This window comes from Triturus cristatus, chromosome 12 (genome assembly GCF_964204655.1).
Source record: "Triturus cristatus chromosome 12, aTriCri1.1, whole genome shotgun sequence".
Classification (NCBI taxonomy): Eukaryota; Metazoa; Chordata; class Amphibia; order Caudata; family Salamandridae; genus Triturus; species Triturus cristatus.
The window spans coordinates 95,057,115-95,081,394 of record NC_140595.1 but is presented as its reverse complement, the minus strand read 5'-3'; the positions used below and the strand labels follow the sequence as shown (position 1 = coordinate 95,081,394).

General features: G+C 48.3%; 1 protein-coding gene across 4 annotated transcripts in view; it reads left to right on the top strand.

Moving 5' to 3' along the window:
• BNIPL (BCL2 interacting protein like) overlaps positions 1 to 24,280 on the top strand; it is a 161,739-nt gene that overhangs the window by 44,872 nt on the left and 92,587 nt on the right. For 2 of the 4 annotated variants that reach the window (XM_085639873.1, XM_085639875.1), the window contains exons 2-4: positions 19,179 to 19,286; positions 19,502 to 19,563; positions 23,681 to 23,950. In XM_085639873.1, coding sequence (XP_085495999.1) covers positions 19,179 to 19,286; positions 19,502 to 19,563; positions 23,681 to 23,950 — 440 coding nt within the window. The remainder of the gene's footprint in view (positions 1 to 19,178; positions 19,287 to 19,501; positions 19,564 to 23,680; positions 23,951 to 24,280) is intronic. The other 2 variants (XM_085639876.1, XM_085639877.1) reach the window with 1 other exon arrangement.

Genomic DNA, 24,280 nt, shown 5'->3' with positions numbered 1-24,280 from the left:
GACCTCTGGCGTGCCATTATGATGCTATGGAATGCAGCACGCAGCAGTGTGGTGGATGATGAGGTGTGAGAGACAGGTGCGCCGTTTTATGTTCTTTGGTGTGCTTGCAGCTTTGAGCAGTTCTGCATGTTTCTTTGTGGCATTTCCTATGTTTATAGTCCGCTTAGCTGGTTTCTGCGCTGGGTTGTCCAATCTGAGATTTTGTACAGTCTCGTGTTTGTGAGCTGGCATGGTTGGAGAGAGAGAGGTGGAGAGATCTTCTGGGGTGGGCTTTGTTAATCTCATCCCATATCTGAGTTTGACTGCAGGATGTAAACAGCAGCGGTTCCTCCTTTGGGGCAGAGGAGCGTCGTCTCGACTGCTGCGAGCGCAGCATCTACAGGAAACAAAAATTAATGGAATGGTCTAGTGCACTTCGCGTATGAGGGCTGGGGCGGGCCATTCCGACTTGTAGACAGTTGCCTAAAGTGCACATGTCATTTTGGCTGGCTGTCGTGCCATGGCCAGCCCAAAATGCGCACTTCAGACCACAACAATGTGTGAGCTGTATAACTGCCCAGTGGACTGCAGACACATATGGTCAGGGACTACCGAATTTCCCCCTCCCCCTGCGCGTAAACCACATTTCTAATGAGGGACATGAGAAGGTAATTACTTTTTGGAGGCGGGGGTCGTACAACCCCCGGCCGTATTTATTAAAATATGAAAACAAAATTAAAATTTTGAAATAAACAATATTAACACAATTATACGCAGAAACATAACACAACATTTGATTACAATTCATATGCACAGATATCAGATGGCTAACCTTAAACTATCACTAATACATAGTTTTCCTATCCGAATCTAACATCTGGACATAATCATACATTAATTATTTTCTGCGTATCCTATTTGGGCCTACGGCAAGGTCGCTAACCGGTGTCAGATCCTTATCAATTAACCACGCCCTCCCGTAGGAGTTGCGCATGCGCAGAGGGCCCGCTTACCGAGAGGGTACTTCCCCCCCCCCCGGTTACCCCCATACGTTCCCTGAACTCCATTCCAATTTGTGGGGTCTTGCACTCTGCGCCATTTAATGACGTCGATACCAGTGCGGGGTGGCCAACCAGCCTAAAGAAAGCGTGACTCCCCTCCTTTCCCCGCACCCATCCATCCAACCGGATGTACCGGCCCTGGAGTTCTAGGAGAGACCCCTTGTCCCTCCTCCTGGGCGACCCCATCCGTGAATGGCGCCGCCCCCTAAGGACCTTAAATGTACTGCTCACCAGTCATGACCTTACCGCCTGACCAAGGAATAGCAATAAATACGACGATAGATGACCTGTACCGGGAAAAACCTAAGGAACAAAACAACACCACACCGTAATTCATTACCCAATGATCATATTGCAACAGGGGATGGTGGGTGGGCAAACAAATAGTTAGCAGCCCCCCAAGGGCTGCGTCCGATTGCCTGAGAGCGCGGGACCAAGAGACCGTGTCCCGCGCTCCCGGGCCTTTTATCCTAACACTGGGTGCAGACCAGTTCTAACTGGCCTGTCCCCCGCCGCCCCCTTGACCCGGAAGCACCTTAATTGCTTCCGGGCCAAGGGTTCCCTGCCGCCACCCAATCCCGGCCGTGGCGCGCCCACCGCGTCACACTGACGCGGTAGACGCGCCGGACCGGACGAACGGGCGAGGGGGGGGAGGGGGTCGGTGCCCCGCCATATCCGCGGCGGGGCCGATACCGGCACCCGCCTTTCTATATGGTCAGGGACTACCGAATTTCCCCCTCCCCCTGCGCGTAAACCACATTTCTAATGAGGGACATGAGAAGGTAATTACTTTTTGGAGGCGGGGGTCGTACAACCCCCGGCCGTATTTATTAAAATATGAAAACAAAATTAAAATTTTGAAATAAACAATATTAACACAATTATACACAGAAACATAACACAACATTTGATTACAATTCATATGCACAGATATCAGATGGCTAACCTTAAACTATCACTAATACATAGTTTTCCTATCCGAATCTAACATCTGGACATAATCATACATTAATTATTTTCTGCGTATCCTATTTGGGCCTACGGCAAGGTCGCTAACCGGTGTCAGATCCTTATCAATTAACGATGCCCTCCCGTAGGAGTTGCGCATGCGCAGAGGGCCCGCTTACCGAGAGGGTACTTCCCCCCCCCCCGGTTACCCCCATACGTTCCCTGAACTCCATTCCAATTTGTGGGGTCTTGCACTCTGCGCCATTTAATGACGTCGATACCAGTGCGGGGTGGCCAACCAGCCTAAAGAAAGCGTGACTCCCCTCCTTTCCCCGCACCTATCCATCCAACCGGATGTACCGCCCCTGGAGTTCTAGGAGAGACCCCTTGTCCCTCCTCCTGGGCGACCCCATCCGTGAATGGCGCCGCCCCCTAAGGACCTTAAATGTACTGCTCACCAGTCATGACCTTACCGCCACAGGCCAGCATAGTTGACCGACTATCTGGCCCCCCCCATCCTAACTCAGAAAGGTCATGCCCCTGCCTCAATTCCCTGACCCATCCTATGAAAATTCATTCCACACTATTTCATCACCTAACCTAGTCGAATGAACCACGACTTCTATGAAGCACAGTTCCCCTGACACCCCATGGGACCAGATTATGCTGCAGCCCTGGCACCTTTGTGCTACCCAGGCAACCTTGGGGATTACCTCCTCCAGAACGACCCTTCTGCCTAGTAGTATCAAGCCGTTACCCCACTAACTAAGGACTATTGTGGCGAAGGACAGTGTCTCTTCAGAAGATCAGTGATAAAAACCCCCCTAAACTGACTGCGCCCAAGAAAAGATACTTGGAAACCCCCTTGCTCTCGGCTCTGTCAGTATAGTCCGCAGGTGTAACAAACACTAGCTAGCTTCCTCCCTACTGAAATCTCTGCAATCCATGCAGAGGTGAACCGCGGCCTAGACGCGTCACTATCCCACTCCCATACGAAGTATTCCCACTGCTCTACCCAGGCGTAGGGTCCGTGACCCCCTTCCTAGTGTATGATAAAACAAATACCAGGGTCGACTGCATCCGACAAAGTTGACATACTGCCAGGGAGCCACTACATGGTCTTGAACGCATCGCGATGTAACACGTTGCAACCCACACCCCTAGTATTAGTAGCACCATGCTGTAAAACAGTCAGGGTTAACCGGCCACTCAAATAGCCCGGCACTCATTGCCGACGTGATTATACGATTGTGATACTAACCCAGTAGTGTCCCACAGGCTCCCAAAGAATTCCCATAAGCCTACCATGGGCCTCGTGACCCATTGAAATCGAAACAATCTTCTCTAAGATAGGTTCTGTGTTGACTGCTGCCCCTACCACAACATCCCAACACGCCTAGTGACCAATTTATTGACAAAGGGGTGCTGAGCAATAGTTTCGTACCCGGTCACTCCACATTTCCAGGATAATAATGCTACGGGGCTGGCTTCATCATAGGAATGTGCTTGCCGTTTGAGCCCTAGACCGTGAACTACCTGCAACCAAGCACAACGTTCTGGGATAACCTCCGTGCCAGCCTATCCCCCTACATAGAGCATTCCAACCCTGCTCAATGTCCGCACTGAAAGGCGCCTGCGTGGACATGCGCCCTAATGGCAGTTAGCCGTTCCATGACCCAGCAATTCATGCGTCGCATCTGCCCCTAACACTTGTGTTTTATACCGCCGGTAAAGGTATACACCTGCAAGGCAACGAACTTCCACCATAACACGAATGGCAACAATAAATGGGTGAGAACCATACCCTCCCACTATAATGCATGAGCAGCTCTGAAGGTATACATCTGCCAGGCAGACGTACTGCCGACTTACCACAAATGGCAACAACAAATGAGTGACAACTACACATTCCAGCTATGAAGCATATGGAGCACTGTCTCAGGCTAGCACCGCAGGAACCACTGGGTTGATCGCCCATTCCATTTGATGCCGCCGCTTGCCACTCGTGTTCCGGCTCCACCGGTCCCTTTAGTTGTCAACCTCTCGTAGTCATAGCGGTGTGTAGCTCTTCCAGGCATCAGGCGTGGATCCAGGCATACATAAATGAAAATGAAAATCAATGATTAGTGCCTTATGCTGTGAGGTGCCCAACAACGTTTTTTTTTTTGTTTTGTTTTTTAAGTCAGCGCTACTTCGCGAGACTGTACTCTCCCCACTTTCACCCACACCCCACAGGCTTTTAAAGTGTATCGATACTATTCTTAGGCCCGCCGGACCCATCATTCGTACGCCAAAATGTATGTAGGTGACCCGACGGAGGCGGGCGCCTCGCGGGACTGACATCAAATACTTGAATATATTGATGTGACCTCACCACGGCTTGGAACGTCTTGATGTGACCCCAATAGTCAGCAGTCATGTTTCAGTCTGACAAACATGTTTGACCATTCTATAGCACATAATGGTCAGCACCTGGATGTGTAGCATTGAGTTTTTTGCGTTCATATTGACCAGACACATTCCTACTCCCCGAGTAAGTTCTTCGACAAAATGTGGCAGGCAAGTAGAGCTAGCTAACCTGGTTGTCACCACTCTTTCGTAAGTAGGGATATGTGCGCTTCCGGATTAATTTGTGCCACTACCATGAGAATAATGGGTAATCTACCGTCTCTGCACCTTGGTGACTGACCCGAAGCAGTCTGTGGTCAATGCAAGGTTTAAAAACCCTACACCGATCACAGACTTATAATTTCGACCCCTTAGCCTGCCCTCAGTTATATTACATAAGAAACATTGAAACTGACTTTCAAAGAGAGCTCCTAGCATGGCCCAATCGCATTACATAAAGAACATCGAAACCTGACTTGAAATGAGAGCGCCTAGCATAGCGCCAGTTGCATTAATTGAGGACATTGAAATCATAATTCTATGTAAGAACGCCTATCATAACACCAATTGTACTTTATAATCTCGCCCTTACAAGAGGTATTCTTGACCTGTCCGCGCGTGGATGTGATTCAGCAGGTGTCGTTATAATTAACTAATAATATTTGTAAAGAGATAATCATGCGGGAAATATCCTAGTCAACAGCAATCACTGACAACGCCAACATACTTAGCGTATGTACGCGCCGAATACGGGCACATATGGATAATGCATATATGCACACAGGCAATCACAGCTACTGACCCCCCTGTTTCCGAAATTCGAACAGACATGCAGGCAGCCATGCCCACAATCCAAGAAATATGTAGCCATTAAACAGTAGGGGCAAAGAATGACGGGTATCAGGGTACGATGAGTCACTGGGCGATCTGCACTAGGGGCCCATGATAGCACCGAGCCAGTTGCACCAAGGCGGTTAGCACTATAGGACCACACACGTGCACACAGATAAACAGGCTTGGCATCAAAACGTTCATAGTCCCAAATCGCATCTCTTAACACCACCGTGAGGAAAGGAGCATGGTGGTTTCACGATTTTTACTGTTCCACCCTCTCACGCTGCAACGCGCATCGCTTGCATCAAGCCCACGCACCCGCAGGGCCCACCCTAACACCCTCTCACACTGTAGTTCAGGGTAGCCCGGTTTATTACGCGCTACCTTATTACAAACCAATCCGCTCCTTTATGCTGGTGCCCGTGCCTATCTTCTGACCCAGAATGACCCTGCTCTTTTAAAAGGTAGTGCACCCGTGCACGCGCGCTGCCTTCAAGCGCTATCTCCTCCCCGCATTAACGAAAACTTGTCATCATACCTTAATTCCATGCTTCAAACTCGATCAAACATGGTCTGGCAAGTGTAGTTTTACAAGTAGCTACTGACCGCCGTATTATTGGAAAATAATTCTGTTGCTTATTTGCCTGAGGGTGCGGGGCGTATTGGCAAAGAATGTCCCATTTATTTGGTCTTAATTTTCTCGGCGCGTTAACCGCCCGAGCTATCTCCCCAGTGAAGCAGCACGTCCCCAGGTGTCAATTCTTTTAAAATCAGCGTAATCCAACTGACAAAATTGATGGGAATTGAACCCTACTGAAACGGGTAATATCTACATGGATGCGGGGTGTGTGACCGAAGGTCCTAACCTGGGGTAGCTCCTGCGCGCACACCGCATCCTCATTACGCATTTTCTATGGCACGGGGAGATTACGTAATTAGCCCCGAATCACAGGATGGACGCGACCTTGAGGCTCTAGCTCAAATTTCCAGTACCAGAGTTGGACCACCTCCCCGCCCGAATCGAATCCTGAAACAACTGCTTCAGATCACCATCCATAAAGTTAAGCAGGCGAACGTGCTAACCGTTCGCACCACAACATTCGGAAGAGTTGGAAATGTTGTCAGCTTATGACATTTTTTCGGCGTTTGCGGGACCCGAACCCTTGTCCTGAGAGACACTTTATAACCACAGGCCCCAGACCTACAATTGAGCTATAGCTCCTAGTCATCATAGCTCCTAGTCATTAACCGTCATTTTTGCCGCTTGCTATTCTTTCTAACATTTCCGTGCAATTATACTTTTCAGCTCAGCTGTATCGTGCCCGATCACGCAGCATGCATTCACCACGAAGAACCACAGCATTAGCGATCAGCAACCTACGCGTATATAACAATGAGCACCCTCGTTGCACAACAGCATTCAATTACGCGCTCCTGTCGACCCGCAGTGAGCCTCGGCCCCCTTCCACCAAACAAAATGAAACCCATCGAATCATTTCACAAGGAATCGAACCCGTGCACTAGGGGCCTGATCACCACAACAATACTCAACTGAGCTAATAGCTCGATCTAAGGCGCCTCTCCCATGGAACTCCCGCCGCCGACCACGTAGAGAGACCGCAGGCCTGCTTCCGCTGTACTCGCGCTGCCCAGAGAACGCCTCGCCCACGACTCCGACGTAGTAGACAGCCACTGGCGATGCATATACTGCTCTACCGATGAAATCCCCGACCGCGAACCTGCAGGGGAACAAAACAAACAAATAGTTAGCAGCCCCCCAAGGGCTGCGTCCGATTGCCTGAGAGCGCGGGACCAAGAGACCGTGTCCCGCGCTCCCGGGCCTTTTATCCTAACACTGGGTGCAGACCAGTTCTAACTGGCCTGTCCCCCGCCGCCCCCTTGACCCGGAAGCACCTTAATTGCTTCCGGGCCAAGGGTTCCCTGCCGCCACCCAATCCCGGCCGTGGCGCGCCCACCGCGTCACACTGACGCGGTAGACGCGCCGGACCGGACGAACGGGCGAGGGGGGGGAGGGGGTCGGTGCCCCGCCATATCCGCGGCGGGGCCGATACCGGCACCCGCCTTTCTAGACTCTTAGTCGGAAAAGGAGCGCTGTCTGAGTCTGCTACAACCAATTATGGAGCTGCTCTCATGCATGAGAGCAGCTCCATGATTAATAAGGTTCGTTTGTTCAGCCACCTCCCTCCGTGGTGGTTTCTGGGAGCAGTCGCAGTGGTAGTTCCTTCCCTTAGTTGTGCTGGTGAAGTGTGTGCTTTTAAGTTTCTTGCCACTTGCCTCCTTTCACTGTGGCTGTCTTCCTCACAAGCATTACCTGTCAGAGTTTGGATGCCCTGCAACAGTGTCAATGAGCCTTTGACGTGATGACAGTGAGCGTCTGGCTGCCATTCTAACCCTCATTCAATCACTGCCACTCTGTGTGTGTGCTTGAGAGGAGCAGAGAGCGCCCCTGACGTCGGTAAGTACTTATGTTGTTACGAGTTTCCATGGCATGTATGCATTAGCTCCGAGACCTACCTCTGCTTTGCCCCCCCACTTTCAAATGTCACTAGCTGGCACTGGATGTAAAGAAGTTGTCAAAGTGTATAGATATTTGGGACCCACAGTGGTGGATTCGATTAATATTCCTAATTTTCCAGCAGTGTGTGACACATCTCTTCAGTAATTCCATGCTAGTTCATTTGATGACTCAGGTTTTTGGATGTACAGTTATGGTGAATGACAACACTCATAGTAGATTGGAAAGTAAGAGGAATAAGTTACAGTTAGCTGTTGACTGCTGATTAACATGGTCTTAATAATATTGTGGGCCATAAATGTTATAAAGAACAAGCTACTAATCAGTGGTGGCTTCTCAGTTCTGCCTTATATAACGTCAATTATTACACAGCACATACCTCACGTGAACACAGCTGTTTCGAATGAGGCTGATTGGCTTTGGGTGTTGCCTGCAATGTAGTGATCCCTCAGGGATCTTACTACACACTTTCTGGAGCTGTTTAGCTCTATTGCTATTTTGGGAGGGGGTGTTGGGGAGTCTGGAGACTGTGATGGGTTGGAGGATCTCCAGCGACCCGAAACTGATTTTACTGCACATTGCGGAAGATGTGGAGGGCAACCGATGTAAAAGGGCGGTGCTCTGGCTTGGAATGCTAATACTAAAAAGAGGAAAATTAAAGGAGGGTCCTAGGGAGAGAGTTTAGAGACCTGCAAAGGATTACATCCCCAATATTACAATACAATAAATACAACAAAATCCTTGGGTCTAAGTTGTCTGAACAAAAAAGGCAGAGACAAACAGACACTGATAATATCACAGCAGACCTGGCTGTGGGATAAATCCCTTTAGGACGAAATCCCTCACCCACCTATGGTGGCATGCTTCATCATTTGGTATTCTCCTCTCAGAGGAAAAACCTAGTTCCTCTGAGGGCTACAACCCCCTCTCTGATAGGGAGGAGCACAGGAATGTTTTGATTTCTGATCTAACTGGATTAGTAAATCCACCAAATGAGACCTATAGTGTAGGTGAGGACGCAGCGCAAAGAATAAAGTAACATGGGTGAAGTGATGATAAAACTAGCTAGAGAGAACTAAATACATGCTTTATTAGAAAGTTCTCGCTGCCAGGATTAAAAACAGACCACCTGCGGTATGGATTTAAACCGCATGTGTGTGGTGAAAAATTGTGGTCGACATGTTTCAGCCGTACTGCCCCTTTCTCGGGCAAGGCTTTCTTCAGGACCTCAAAGATGCTGCTGCTAGGTGAAATGTGTAACGGAAAAATGTTAAAAGTACAGAAAACACGGAACCAAGAATACTTGCGGTTTCTATTCAGCGGAAGGTAACAGTACCCGTAATGACTGGGTATATTGCTTCACCTCAAGTGAAGTCTGCGACCTCGACTGGTCGCAGACTCTACCCGCCTGGGGTATCGACGGTTGAAGACCACGACAGGCAGGGCGAAGTTGAAGACCTCTTCGACTACTTGTTTTTCTTATCTTTTGTGGGACTTACCCGAGTGGCCCAATGACTTCGAGTGAGATGAGAATCTTGTCCTCTGCAACCGTTCCCAGGACCTTCCTCTCAACCGGGATCGAGACGTCGCAGCTTCAAATGTAGGGCGGCAAGGAGCTTAAGGGAGTACCCCCTTAAGGCTTTGGGGTACATGATGCAGCAATCAGTGCAGGTCTGCGCGTTGTGGTAGCGCTCTAGGAATCAGAGGCAAAGAAGATGCAGGTCTGTCACTGACATTTACCGATGACAGGTGCCGCAGGGCTTGAAGCTGGCCTTCTTAGTGGACAGCTCTGCCACACCAGGAGAAGAACTCTCCTAAAAGCTCAGTCAAAAATAAACTGGGGGTATCTTGCTCTGGATCTGGCTTTCTGATGTGGGGAAAAAAAGGACGTCAGCGTGCTGGGGTGGCACCTATATTGGCACCGCGCATGTCACTTCCAGGGCGGGCAATGGCACATGAAGCCAAACAATGCTACCTACTGGTGCGCAGGGGTCCTGCTCACCAAAAATTACCAGATCCAGTCTGACCCAGTAGATAATTCTGTGGTAAGGAATCTGCGGCTAGAAGTCGCTATCAGATTGAAAGTCCATAACGATATAATGCCGCGGAGAACCAAAGGTCAGTCATTCTTAGCTCACATGCACATGGAAAACAGTTTGTTGGTTGTGTTGTTTCCAATCTGCGGGTTGTAAGCTGAAGGTTGCGCTTGAGAGTGCAACTGTCTTTCTGGGTCTGTTGCCAGCATTTGGGGTGGTGTAGTTGGGAAGAGCTATGTTTTCAACTGTTTTCTGAGGTGTATATTCTTTTGGATGCTTATAATGCTGGCCACTGGTAGTTAGTTCCAGAGCTTGGCAGCTTGTACTGAGAAAGCAGAGCCTCCTATGGATTTCTTATAGTAAGGTGGTATGATGATAGGTGGTACAACCCCAGAGCCCAGTGTACTGTTTTGTTTGTATTGCTTGAATTTAACTTGTAGGTATAGTGGTCCTTTCCCTTGGGTGGCTCTGTAGACAATGTAGAGTGCCTTGCACATTGCCCTTGTAGCTATAGGTAGTCAGTGGTGCGATTGCAGGACTATAGTCATGCGTTCTCTTAGGTGAAAGTGGACAACAAGTCCTGCGGCAGCATTTAGGACAAGTTGTAATTTGTGTTCTAAGAATGCAGGTGTGCCAGTCTAGTATAGTCTGTTGGCATAGTCAATGTTGGTATCCAAGGTATGGGAAGATGCAACGTAGTGCTTTCATTGTGTAGAAGGCAATCTGTGTGACATTATTAACATGCAGTATCAAGGACCGCTCAGAATCTATGGTTACTCCTAGGTTTCTAACTTCTCATGATGTTGCAGGAAGGGCCTCTAGTGTTGCGGGCCACATGGCGGTAGCCTGGTATTTTTGCACTTTTTCTGCAGGTCGGAATCTCTATCTTTGCTGTATTGAGCTGTTTGTGGTTACTTATCATCCATGTTTTAATGGCGCAAAGGCAGTCTTCAAGTTTGAATTGTAGAGGTCTTCTGGGCTATCCAGACGCCACAGTGTTGTGTGTGAAGAGCTGATATGAAAGGTGGTAGGTAAACTACCCTTTTATCTGTGAGAAAAGAAGCAATGTATTTTTAGAGCGTTTTCAAGACCTCCAAGATCCTGGAGTCTTTGTATTTTTTTTTTTTTTAAATATGTTTATTTGCATTGAAATCACTCAAATACAGTACAATCAACATCCAACACTTGCCTGGAACATACCAACGTACAACTCCCTTTGCACCAACATCCTTATTATGACTCCACAGTATACGGAGTAATTCGGTGCCTCCCCAGCAAACCTTGTGGGGTAACCCTTGGAAGTCCACCATCCAGTGTCCACATGTAGGCGGCTCGTATACACGTAGGTCGCAGAGTCTCCACTCAGGAGATTCCGATCCTGGAGTCTTTGTAGTAGAGTGTGGTGATGTACAGGGTCAAATGCAGCTGATAAATCATATATTGAGTGGTATGAGCTTTGTGGTTCCAGATGTTTGTGCCAAATATTGGTTGTGTTTTCCATGAAGTTTATATTTACTTGTATTTAATTTTAACTTCAGTTCAGTGAATTCAAAAAGTAAAAAACAAGTACTGCACATCCAGCACCTCACACCAATTGAAAATAACTTATAATGACTGGTGCTTTATGCCAACCATCAACATACATTGCTTAGTTAAAAAAAAATAGCTACCATTTTAATCTTCGGAGAGTACTCATTCTACTGACTCTCTCCACTCTGTGGTACAACTGGCTATTTATGTACCATTGAACGGTACATATTCTGCTTACATATTGGTCTCTTCATGAAACTGAAGTTACATTTTCCAAAGCCTACTCTCTTTGCATTAAATAATTTGATTTGTGGCACCCCCAAAATGATAGATAGTCTCACAATTATATTAAATGTGAAATATTGTGAGCACGTCAAAACAGTGGTACCAAGAGTATTTTCAGTAAATGTAGGCCAAGTCTGATACCGATTGGTTCTTATCATTATATGAGAGTAAATATATTTTGAGTAAAGCACTGCACGCTTGCCAAACATTTTAAAGTGAGATGGGAAAAGGATATCCTACAGTAAAAGTTGGAAAAACGTCCTATTTTAAGGTCGAGCCTCGGCAACACATGCCTTGCTCTGCGAGGCATGCTGTATTGTGGTACTGCATAGAAGCTCCGTCCATCTTTTCAATTGGCTCCTGTTACTGTCTTTGCGAAATCGTTTCTTGTCATTTGTGAATAGGCTTAGTAGTCCCTCCTTAGTACTGCCTTGTCTGCATTTGTAACCTCCCATAACGACTGGACTTTTTACTTGTGTTGTTACACGGTCTTCTTTATAAGTCGGTGAGCACTATTTTCTTTAATGATCTTCCCCTATTCCACTCACGACATCGCAGCAGGTCGCCTGCTTTTATATTATATGTTTTTAAATTATAGCGCTGTCTGCTTTAACTATAGTGGCCAATCTTATTTAATTATTTAATTTGCAGCGCGGGCGGCTTTCACCTTAGGGGGCGCGCTTATTTATTTATTTAATTCACAGTGCAGCAGCTTTTACTTTAGCGGCCGCACTACAGAAGCTTTTAAATAAATATATATATATTTTTACTTTGGGTGAAAGCACACCATGCGCGCTTTCACTTTAATGTTGGCCACTCCCCCTTCTTTAGCCGCTGCTCGCTGTAACCTGCATACGGCGAGCAGCATCTAAAGAAAGGGGCACGGCCACCCTTTGAGTGGTCTCACATTTGTGAGAGTTTGAGCTATTGGCATTAAAGATGTGTTGCTTTAAAGAACAAGTTACTTACCTTCGGTAACGATGTATCTGTAAGAAACATTAGTTAGTTAGATTCCTCACCTTAGATTCCTCACCTTAGAATATCCCCAGGCGTCAGGCTGGATCCGGAAAGATTTTTCGGCAGCAATACCCCTTGCGCGTCGCTAGGCGTCGTCTGCGGCTCCGCCTCCGTCGTCGGCGTCGTGCGCCGGAATGACGTCGTCGGAGTACTTAGACACCGCCCTCGCTGACGTCAGTTCTTGTACATAGCTTTCCGCGCCAGGAACGCAGAGCCATGCAAGAGACCGACACTGGTGCCAGAAAAGTCTAGGGCCCTGAAGAGGATAACCTTAACCCTAGATGTCGGTTCGCAGAACGGGGAGGATGGGTGGGTCGGTGAGGAATCTAACTAACTAATGTTGCTTACAGATACATCGTTACCGAAGGTAAGTAACTTGTTCATCTGAAAGAAACACGTTAGTTAGATTCCTCACCTTAGAATAGATACCCCAGCAATACCAACCCCGGTGGTGGGTCTGCGAACCAAGATCACACCAGAAAGTCCTGGAGAACAGAATGGCCTAAGAAGCCGTCTCTCCGGACTTGGCTGTCCAGGCAATAATGCTTGGCAAACGTGTGCAGTGAGGCCCACGTTGCTGCCTGACAAATGTCCTGCAAGGGGACTCCCCGACCCAGGGCAGTCGTCGCCGCCATGGCCCGAGTGGAATGGGCCCTCAGCCCAACAGGAGGTTCCTTTTTAGCTAAGGAGTAACAAGCTTTGATGCACAAAACGACCCACCGAGAGATGGTCCACTTGTGCTCCGTTCGCCCCTTCTTAGCGCCCACGTAGCCAACGAAGAGTTGGTCGTCCACCCGGAACTGGTTTGTGCGGTCCAGATAGAAGGAGAGCGCATGTTTTGGGTCCAGACGGTGGAGCCTTTCTTCCTCTTTCGAGGGATGCGGAGGCGGAAAGAAGGTGGGCAGTGTAACAGACTGCCCGGTGTGAAAGGCAGTCACAACCTTAGGAAGGAAGGAAGGGCGAGTGCGGAGCACAACCTTGTCCGGATGGATAGAAAGTAAAGGAGGCTTAGAAGAGAGAGCCTGGAGCTCACTCATCCTTCTAGCAGAGGTGATGGCTACCAGGAAAGCAGTCTTAAGCGTCAACAGACGAACAGGACAATTATGAAGTGGCTCAAAGGGAGCGCACATCAGATATGTCAAAACAAGATTCAAATCCCACTGAGGCATTACGAAAAGGATAGGAGGAAACATGTGAGTAATGCCCTTAAGGAATAGAGAAACAACAGGGGATTTGAAAAGAGAAGGCTGATCAGGAAGCCGGAGGAAGGCAGAGATAGCAGAAAGATAACCTTTAAGAGTGCCCAGAGCAGAGCCCTGCTGGGCCAAAGAAAGAAGGAAGAGAAGAACCTCAGAAAGAGGGGCGGAAAGGGGATTCACAGCCTTTGCTGTGCACCATGCCACAAATTTGTTCCACCTACAGGCGTATACCGTTTTAGTGGAGGGACGCCTGGCTGCCAGAATCACATCGCAGACTTCAGGAGGCAAGTCAAATGGCATCAACTGTCACCGCTCAATCTCCATGCATGGCAGTGGAGACTGGACAGGTTCGGGTGGAGGACCGTCCCCTGCTGCTGCGACAGAAGGTCCTCCTGAAGAGGCAGTCGTATCGGGGGATCGATTGACAGACTGAGTAGCTCGGGAAACCAGTACCTTCGTGCCCAATCCGGAGCCACCAAGATGACTTGGGCCCGGTCGCGCCTGATCTTCTTCAGCACTCTGGGCAGAAGTGGTATAGGCGGAAAGGCTTACAAATGACCGCAACTCCACTCACGCCGAAAAGCGTCCCCAAGCGAGTGCCGCCTTGGAAACGACAACGTCCAAAACTGCTGACATTGCGCGTTCTCTCCGGTGGCGAATAGATCTAACCAAGGCTCTCCCCACTGCCGAAAGAGGCCTTGCGCCACTTCCGAGTTGAGATGCCATTCGTGATCCATCATGCACCGGCGGCTGAGTTCGTCTGCTCTGGCGTTCAGAGAGCCCAACAGATGTTGAACCACCAGGGTGATGCCCTGATGTTCCAGCCATGTCCAGAGGCGCAGAGCCTCCTGCCAAAGGGTCCACGACCCCACCCCGCCCTGTTTGTTGCAATACCACATGGCGGTGGTGTTGTCCGTGAACACCTGCACCACACTTCCCCGGACAACGGGAAGGAATGCCTTCAGTGCAAATCGGATCGCTCTCAGCTCCAAAAGGTTGATATGGAGCCGAGACTCCGCCGGAGACCAGAGTCCTCTGATCTCCGCCTCCCCCATGTGGCCCCCCCATCCCAGGAGAGACGCATCCGTCACCACTACGTGCTCCGGGTGGGGTAGGGAGAGGGATCTGCCGCTGACCCAATCGCGGTTCGTGAGCCACCACTGCAACTGTTTTGCAGTGCCCTCCGAGATCAAGACATGGTCGGACAGGTTTCCCTGATGCTGGGCCCACTGAAACTTCAGGTCCCACTGCAGAGCCCGCATTCGCCACCTGGCGTGATGCACTAACAGGATGCAGGAGGCCATCAGACCCAGAAGCCGCAGCACCAACCTGACCGAAACCCGGGATAGAGGCTGAAAGATGGGAATCAGAGCCTGAATATCCCGGACCCGCTGCTCCGGAGGATAAGCCCGGAACTGCGCCGAGTCCAGAACCGCCCCGATGAAAAGGAGCTTCTGGGAGGGACTCAGATGCGACTTCGGCACGTTGATGGAGAACCCCAGCGAATGCAGGAGGTCGTCCGTAGTCTGGAGGTGGGAGACGACTTGCTGGGGTGAGCCCACCTTCAACAGCCTGTCGTCGAGATAGGGGAAGACTGGAACCCCTGATCTGCGCAGATGAGCTGCGACCACTCCCATCACTTCCGTGAACACCCGAGGGGCACTGGTGAGGCCGAAGGGGAGCACCGTGAACTGAAAATGCTCCTGACCCACCGTGAACCGCAGGTAACGCCGGTGGGCCGGCAGGACGGGAATGTGAAAATAAGCGTCCTGCAAGTCCAACGCTACCATCCAGTCTCCAGGATCCAGGGCAGCCAGAACCTGAGCTAGGGTAAGCATCTTGAACCTCTCCTTCCGGAGGAAGGCGTTGAAGCTCCTGAGGTCCAAGATAGGGCGTAGGCCCCCTTTGCCCTTCTTGGGGACCAGAAAGTAGTGGGAATAGCAACCACGACCTACTTCTGGACCAGGAATGCGCTCGACGACCCCCTTGGCCAAGAGGGCTGCAACTTCCTCCCGTAGAAGATTCAAGTGATCGCCCGACATGCGGTGGCACTGCGGTGGCATGGCTGGAGGGGTCGTCTCGAAGGGGAGGGAGTAGCCCCTTCGGACGATTTGCAGCACCCACCTGTCCGAGGTGATGGAACGCCAGTGGGGCAGGTGATAGCGAACTCTGCCTCCCACTGGCGTGGAATGGGCCTGAAAGCACGGACTAGGAGGGCTTTGAGGCGGATGCTGCCGGGGTTGATGTGGACTGACCGGCACGTTGACCCCCGGTACCGCCTCGGCGGAATCCACGTCCGCGACCGCGTGCAGGTTGGTTCTGCGGCCGGTGGCTAGGCGGACGTGAGGGGGCGCCCCTTCCTTGGCCACAAAAGGGACGAAAAGTGGAAGTTTGCGGTCGCGGCCCCGAGAGGCCCAAGGACTTGGCCGTAGCCCGGGAGTCCTTGAAGCGCACCAGCTCACTATCCGCCTTTTCGCCAAAAAGGCGAGTGCCATCAAAGGGCATATCCATGAGGGTGCTCTGGACATCCCCTGAGAAAGACGTGGACTGCAGCCAGGCGTGGCGGCGGAGCGGCACCGTGGTTGACATCGCCCTACCCAGCGAGTCCGTAGTGTCTAATCCACATCGAATAGCATGTCGCGCTGCATCCCGCCCGTCAGCAAGAGCCTGGGCGAGCCACGTCCGGGCCTCCTCCGGACACTGGGGCAGCACGTCCTCCACCGTATCCCACAGAGAGTGAGAATAACGGTCCAAGAGGCAAGCAGTGTTCAAGAACCGCAGCCCCAAACTAAGGGATGAGAACAGCTTCTTACTGAACTGTTCCAGCCTCTTGGATTCCCGATCCGGGTAGCGGACGGGAAGGAGGATTGGGAAGTAGAGGCCTGGATAACCAGGCTCTCGGGCGTGGGGTGTTGGGACAGAAAACTGGGGTCGCCCGGAGCAGGGCGGTGGCGCCGGGCCACGTTCCGATCCACAGGAGGTACTGTGGAGGGCTTGGACCAGGTGCCCTTCAGAACGTCCACTAGTGCCTCATTAAACTGCAGCAGAGGCTCCGAGGAGCTTGCTGACGGTTGAAGCACTTCAGTGAGGAGGTTAGTCCTCCCGGCCACAGCAGGCAGCTCCAGCCCAAGGGCTTCGGCCACCTTGCGCAGCACCACGGAAAATGCAACACCTTCCTCCGAAACCACAGTCGGAGGAGAGATGAAACCAGTGGCCAGGGAGGTGTCCAGACCACTGGCATCCCCCAGCTCATCTGCCCAGTCCTGAGATAAGTCGGCCTGCATGGCCAGAGGGTCCTCAGACCCCTCCCAGTCGCCCCCGTTATCCGATTCCTGATAAACAGGGGGAATAATCGGAGCCGGACGGTAGATGAAATTGTCATCCATCGGCGGCGTCGGACAGCGCCGGGCCCGGACCGGTGAACGGCGTCGTCCGGAGACGGCGCCGGGGGTGGAACCGGTGTCGGCGCCGGCAGAGGAGGCGTCGTGAGGTCGACCGGCACCGACTGAGATCCAGGCCTGGATCCCACGGGGACCTGCGGCGTCGGGACCGAAGACGACGACGCGAGCCGCCGGCTCGCTAGGCTGCCCAGTCGAGCCCGCGGGGCCCGGAGGCACGCCGGCAGGCGTCGACGGCGGAGCAGGCCCCTCATGGCCGAGAGGAAGGCACTGATCTCCGCCGGAGTCGCGTCAGTCCCAGGGACCAGTGTGTATGGGGACGGACGCGGCTCCTGCGGAGCCACGGGGGTGGTACCACCCGGACCCTCGACCGAGTCGCGCGACCTGCAAGGGGAGTACGAAGAGCGGTGTCATCTCTTGGACTTCTTACCATGCTTCGACTTACCCGAAGACTTGGAACCCGACGAGCGGTGATGGTGGCTGCGGCTCCGCGACCGGTCCTTTGACCTCCTCCTGGACCAGGACCTTGTGGGAGCCGAGTAGCTTGCGGGACCGCTCCCGCCTAGCCTTCGAGGTCAAGGCCTGGCAGTCGAGGCACGACTCCGCATAGTGGTCGGCCCCCAGGCAGTAAAGGCACCGGCAGTGGTGGTCCGTCACCGACATCAGTCGGTGACAGGAGTCACAGGCTTTAAACCCAGGCATCCTACCGGCACCAGTTCGAGTCGAGTAGACAAGAGTCCAAAAAGTTTTAGTCAAAAAGTGACTAAAGGGGTAAGCTCTTCCCGGATCGGCGCTGTCTGGTGCGGAAAAAAGAAGAACTGACGTCAGCGCGCGAGGGTGGCGTCTAAGTACTCTGACGTCATTCCGGCGCACAACGCCAACGACGGACGCGGAGCCGCAGACGACGCCTAGCGACGCGCAAAGGGTATTGCTGACGAAAAATCTTTCCGGATCCAGCCTGACGCCTGGGGATATTCTTGGGTGAGAGATCTAAGGTGAGGAATCTAACTAACGTGTTTCTTTCAGATAAACACATAAATAAAAGGCATTGCCATTTACAATGCCAAGAGCTTAAACGCGCACAGATGCGAGACCTATTGCATTGAAAATGCTTGTTTGTTATGTGTTGGCTTATACTGCCATAATTAACATTTCAAACATTACAATGAAGCTCAGGTATCCCCCTGCAAAAGACATTTTGTCAAGTCCATTCGAAAAATGCTGCTAGAGACAATTGGTAAGACTGACAAAGCTTCAGCCATCTTGTCACAGGCTTACGGTCCTCCTCTGTATCCCTTTGACACTCACCAAGGGAGGTCTGCCCACAGTTTCATGGTGAGGCTCTACTCAGAGGCAGACTATCTGAGGTGAAACTGGAAACCACCTGGACAGACTACTGCCTGGCGCTGACCTGAGACTGTTCTTTCTAGCCAAGCCAGTCTCTGCTGATTAATGCTGTGACCTTCACTGTGAGCATTCCTGTCATTTAAAAATCTCCTCCATAAATGGATCATAACGGACCATTCAGGCCTGTTAACACACTGTTTGCTCACTTTGCCACTGGATTCAAGCTAGCCTGACTGATGAGGCGTGTTACCCCGAAACCGGTCCCAGGATGCTTGTTTCCGGTCCAGTGAAGACCTGACTTGACTTCGGGCTGGACTGTTCCCATGAGGCACAGGGTCAAGACTGATTAGAATATGGCTGGGTCTGAACTGGGGTGACGTAGTTAGCTAAAGAACGATGATGGATTCAACCCAGATCTGTGACTGGGGGGTGAGTGTCTGAAAAGTTTCAGCGCTTCGTCCATCATCTCTTTGTGTTTGCTCTGTTAACGCAGTGCAAAATGTGTGCAAGATAAACCTCTTGAATTTAACACAGCATAGGACTCACAAAATCTATGTAGATTAAAAGGTTTTCAATGCATGTGCCTTTCTCACTCCTCTATTTGCACCTTGGGATTCCAGGAATTGGAAGATCTTCGAAGTGCAAGATCCCCTTGATCCCGGAGCGGACCGATTCCAGGTCCATGACATGGAGCTGAAGGAAGAGTGGCAGGATGAGGAGTTTCCCAGGTAAGGACAGAGGTTCATAGGAGGAAGCCGAGGATCTGTAACACATTAAAGTTGTGCCTTTTGTCTATTCAAACAAGGCACTGTGAACAAAGCCTATACAACAATAGCAATTGTGGAGGAAAATGAACATTCTGGAGCCAATTAGTAATTCTTCAGATCAATGGCATACAATTAGAATTTAAAACAAAGAAAATAACGAATTATTGATTTCACAGACCTCTTCCAGAAGCTACAACAGAAGAAGCAGACGAAGACATCCCCGGAGACAACAGGTCAGGTGAGAAGAGGCCTGGGTTTGGCATAAGAAAAGAAATGTACTTCAAGGGCTGCAACCTAGCCATTGCCTAATGCAACCTCAGAAAAACACATCATATTAAGTAATGGCTCACCTTTTATTGAAAGTATTTGAGCCACAAAAAATAAAGTTTAAAACATGCACAGGATTGTGCTCCAACACTTTGTCACGGATATCGTTAGATAATTGGCAACAACAGTGCCGTGCTACATGCTTAAAGGTACTTCAAGTCTGACAAATCTATGTATATGTGGTTATAAAGAAAGTATGAATTTCAACAGGGTTACTTCTGTTTAAAAATTAAAATATTGTACATCAGTTTACAAGGACGCACAAAATTCCAACGTGGACATTTTTCTGAAGCCCCGCTAGAAAATATAATCAAATTGACCGTGAAAAGTGAACCTTGTGTTCAGGTACTTAAAACGCTTCATAGGTCAATAATTGTTTTTGGGGCACATTCTGAATTCACTTAAGTCATAGAAATGTTTTTAATATCTGCAAGCCCTTGCTCACTTTTAACATATAATTATATTCAAATAAATTCCATTCATGTCTGTTACTAATGTGCCCCTATTGTCAATACCTCTAAAACAGAGTTTTTGAAATCTTTGAGGCAGGACCCGGTGGCATCGGCAGGAGTCTGGTGTGATCACTTGATAAAACTAGAGTATTCAATCCGTAACCAACGCAGTAATGTTGACAATGGGTAGCTTATATATGTTCTTTATTTCAGAATCATGCCTCACTGTAACAAAATACGTAATTGGCTATTGAGTGCTATGGCAAATGGGGCATGACAAGCCCTTAAAAATTAGAATGTTTATTTTGTGGCAAATCAGAGCTTGATTTGAAGTTTTGCAGATGGGTTACTCTGTCACAAACATGATGGATATCCTGTCCACATTATTACAAATGTCATAGGATAGAAGGACCTTGTATTTCGGTTGATGAGATATCCATCACATTTGTTACAGAATATCCTGTCGTCCAAACTCTAAATAAAGTCCTCACTGTCAGGCCTTAAGGGGAATTAGCAAGGCAGCGACAGCCTTGTTTTTGTAGTTGTCGAGTTCGCCATGTCTACTAGTGTTCAAACAAAACTAAATGTGCTAACTGTGCAACCTGATATTACTGGAGGTGTACATTATTTACAGTAAGGTGTTACAGCACTGATGAGAAATCCCCGTAATAGGCCAGTCTGTACGTGCCTAGGGCACATATTGATAGTAATAGTTTTTAGAAACATGCCTAGAACGACAGTATTCAGGCATTTTTGTTCAATTTTTTTAAAACTCACTTTGTACACATTTGCACTGAAAAGCATTGTAATCTTACACCTTTATAACACATAATTTGGCTATATATTCTTGAATACCTAAAGGCATATCTGTGTTTTGTGTGTATGCATACCATACAAGGTATGCCACTTTACAAGTGCAGGAGTTCATATCCGATTAATTTGAGATTTTGCAATATGATTGAATTGAATGGACAGTGAGGAGTATGCAATGTGGATTCATTTTACAAATATTTGTGGTTGTATCACTATAACTTTGATGAATTCACGTCAAAATTCGTAATAATGTAGACATTAAATGTTTTACATTTTTAATAAATAATTCTGAATCTATAATTTACCATCGATCAGTATCATCTCAGCATGATCCTCAAATGTATACATATCTGGTCATACACACGAAAAAAAAACAGATGTATAATCAGTATACATATCAGCAACATATAATAATATTAATAGTGTGAACATACACAATAGAAACAATAAGCTTGTAATACAATGCGTAATAAATCAAATTCAGTGTGATATGCTACTCTGCACTGTCACGTGTTCACATTCAGATATTAACGTAACTTATATTTTCCTGCAGAACTGGGTTTGCCCTTTATCCTCAAGGAACACACACATTTCAACGGTGAAGGATTGAAAGTCACAAGAGGGCATATTTTTTTAATTGAGAAAAAACTTAAAACTCGGCGCTGTGAATAATGGACAAGTTATTTTGCTGAATCAGTGTAGCTATTCAACTAATTTTTATTAAAAATAGTTGAACGGTTGTTTTTGGGACATTGGGAATTCAGTAAAGGATTCGTATTTACATAAATCAATTTGGTTTTCAGGAAAGTTCAGAATCATACATCATTAATCATGAAGTTCTTTCCAGAACCCCTTGAAATATTTGAATAGAACAAGTAACGCCTAGATTACATGAAGGGTTTTGCTGCTTCTTACAAAATATAGGCAAAAAAAAGGTTTAGATTTGAGTTTAGAGACTAGAAGAGCACAAAGGCTGTCATAAAGACCTTGAAAACAGAGAAGACAAGCTAGCTGAGAATGGGCAATCAGGCAAAAAGCAGAACTCAACAATCCAAGTTATTCACTGTTTGACCACGTTACAATAAAAAACAAGGCGCGTAGACAGTAGACTAGTGCTCCATTACATATGTACTAGATAAGGCAGAGGTCTGGGTGCCAGTTTTACTGCTGGCAAAGCAGTGTGTGTAACGCACAGACGTCGTTAGGCAAAGTAAGTCTTACTCCTAGATGGACAAAAAGCTATACCTTGGCTCTTGAAACTACCTCTTTCAACTCATCAACCAATGCAGATTTTTGCTTCCGTGTATGAGTTTTTGAAAGTGTTATACTTTCCATAAAAAACCTAAGTTGCATATGAAACAGCTGACAGTTAGTAAAATGTCCAAAAGAACAACTGAGCCCTTAATGTATTTAACCATCTCCAAAGCTTGGTGCTGACGGGATCTGAAGCTCACAAGTTATTTTAGGGTACGAAAAGCCGATTTAATTTTTAGGAGACATCCTTTGTAATTTTGCTTGAGCTACATTATAGCTCATATAGAGTGAAGTAAACTGATGAATAATGTGCAAGAGCAACTTGTTACTTTTCTTCTAAAAGAGAATTATGGACCATATCTACTAAATGACTGGGCCCTAAAAGTGATCTTGCTTACTTTCTGCAATCAGAAATAAACTAATATGTTGCGTTGCGAAATCTCCAGTCGCAGGACGATCTAATGAAAATTAAGGAGGCATATCACTACCTACAAACTACCTGATTGGCTACAAACACAGGAATGGTGGCCTGCAAGGAACCACCATCACTAGATTTACATTCTTAAATGAGAAACCTTTATTTTTTTATTTTTTTACAGCCGCCTGTGTATCTAGTAGGGACCAGTGCTCCTTTAAAAAAAGAAAAAATGTTTTTAGTTTGGGAGAACATCGGGGGAGCAGGCAGTGATCCCACTGCCTACTTCACCCAAGGCTGCCAACCAAATTCATAAAAAGGAAGCTGGCCCGAGCGGACATCTTGGCCTTTGCGAATCAGTTACCACTTCAACTCAAGGGCAGTGACTCATCAATGGTTTGTAACCACAAATACAGTCACAAAACACAGATGCATTCCTCTCTGATTTCGAAACAGGAAGGACCCCCCCTTTAAACACCCACTTCGAACTGCAATTTGAAAAGGATCGCAAAAGCCCATCAACAAGTGGTTAAGAATTTCTGACTCATACACAGGCTTTTGTGCATTAAGAAAAGCCTTTTTGCATTTAAAACCTGTGATTTTTGTGAATGGATTGCACTGCAGAAGGGTTTCGTAAAAATAGCCTTATATTTATTACTTTTCAGCATATTCTGAATAACGTATTCATTGACAATAACTTCAAGGACAGCCAGTGTAATAAGTTACTTAAGCATCTCCGCTCATGAAAGACTATGTTATTAGTGAACAACATACATTTATAAAGGCAAACCCTTCCTAATCTCTGTTGTGGTTGAACAGCCCACCTTGAAGTGTTTGGCCAATATGGCTACAGAAAGTCCTATCGGGCAGGCAATGTCCGCTACTTCCTCTTTCCCAGGTGAACAAGTAGACTGTGCATTCACCCTAGTGATATCAGCTGTAGACATTTAGAATCAGTCTCCTGCGTGCTTTGCTTCTGGGACCTTCTGGTACCTTATGATACAGCCTGCTAGTTGTTAAATCTGCAAGTTAGGGGTTGATGTCCATCTGGCACAGAATTACCAGAACTGTTCTTGCCGTCCTTCCTATTCCAGTTCCTCCGAACACCCTGGAACTGACCGGCAATCGCCACATGAGGAAGCGTCTCCTAGCCCCAGACCTCAGCTTGAATCTGGACCACAGCGAGGGGTCGCTGCGCTCCGGCGAGGGGTCTCTGCGCTCCATTGGGGGGTCCATACGCTCTGGAGACATCGCAGACCAGACACTGGATGATGATTTAGACTTCAACATCGATGACTTGGAAACGCCATCAGGCAGCGAACAGTTTGACATTCCAGAGAGCGGGCCAGAGTTTGATTGGGAAGGTATGACAATTTAAAACTGACATGCATGGTTATATTTCAGGTTTCAATATAAGGCTTCAACATTGGTTACCTGGTAACAATACACTGTAAAAATCCGATGAATATTGTGAACTTTCTTACTAGGTTTAAACCTTTGATCTTCACTTTACAAGGTGGTGCTTTGCAAACTGCATATTGATATTGCTATTAAACCACGAGACCTTGCTACAAAGATGTAAGTAAAATAAATGTGCCATGGTCTGTGTATAAGTTTCAAATACACGTACTAGGATAAATGTGCCTGCAAAGTGGGACTTTATTGTGTAATGGGTAGTTTCAAGTCCAGTTTGA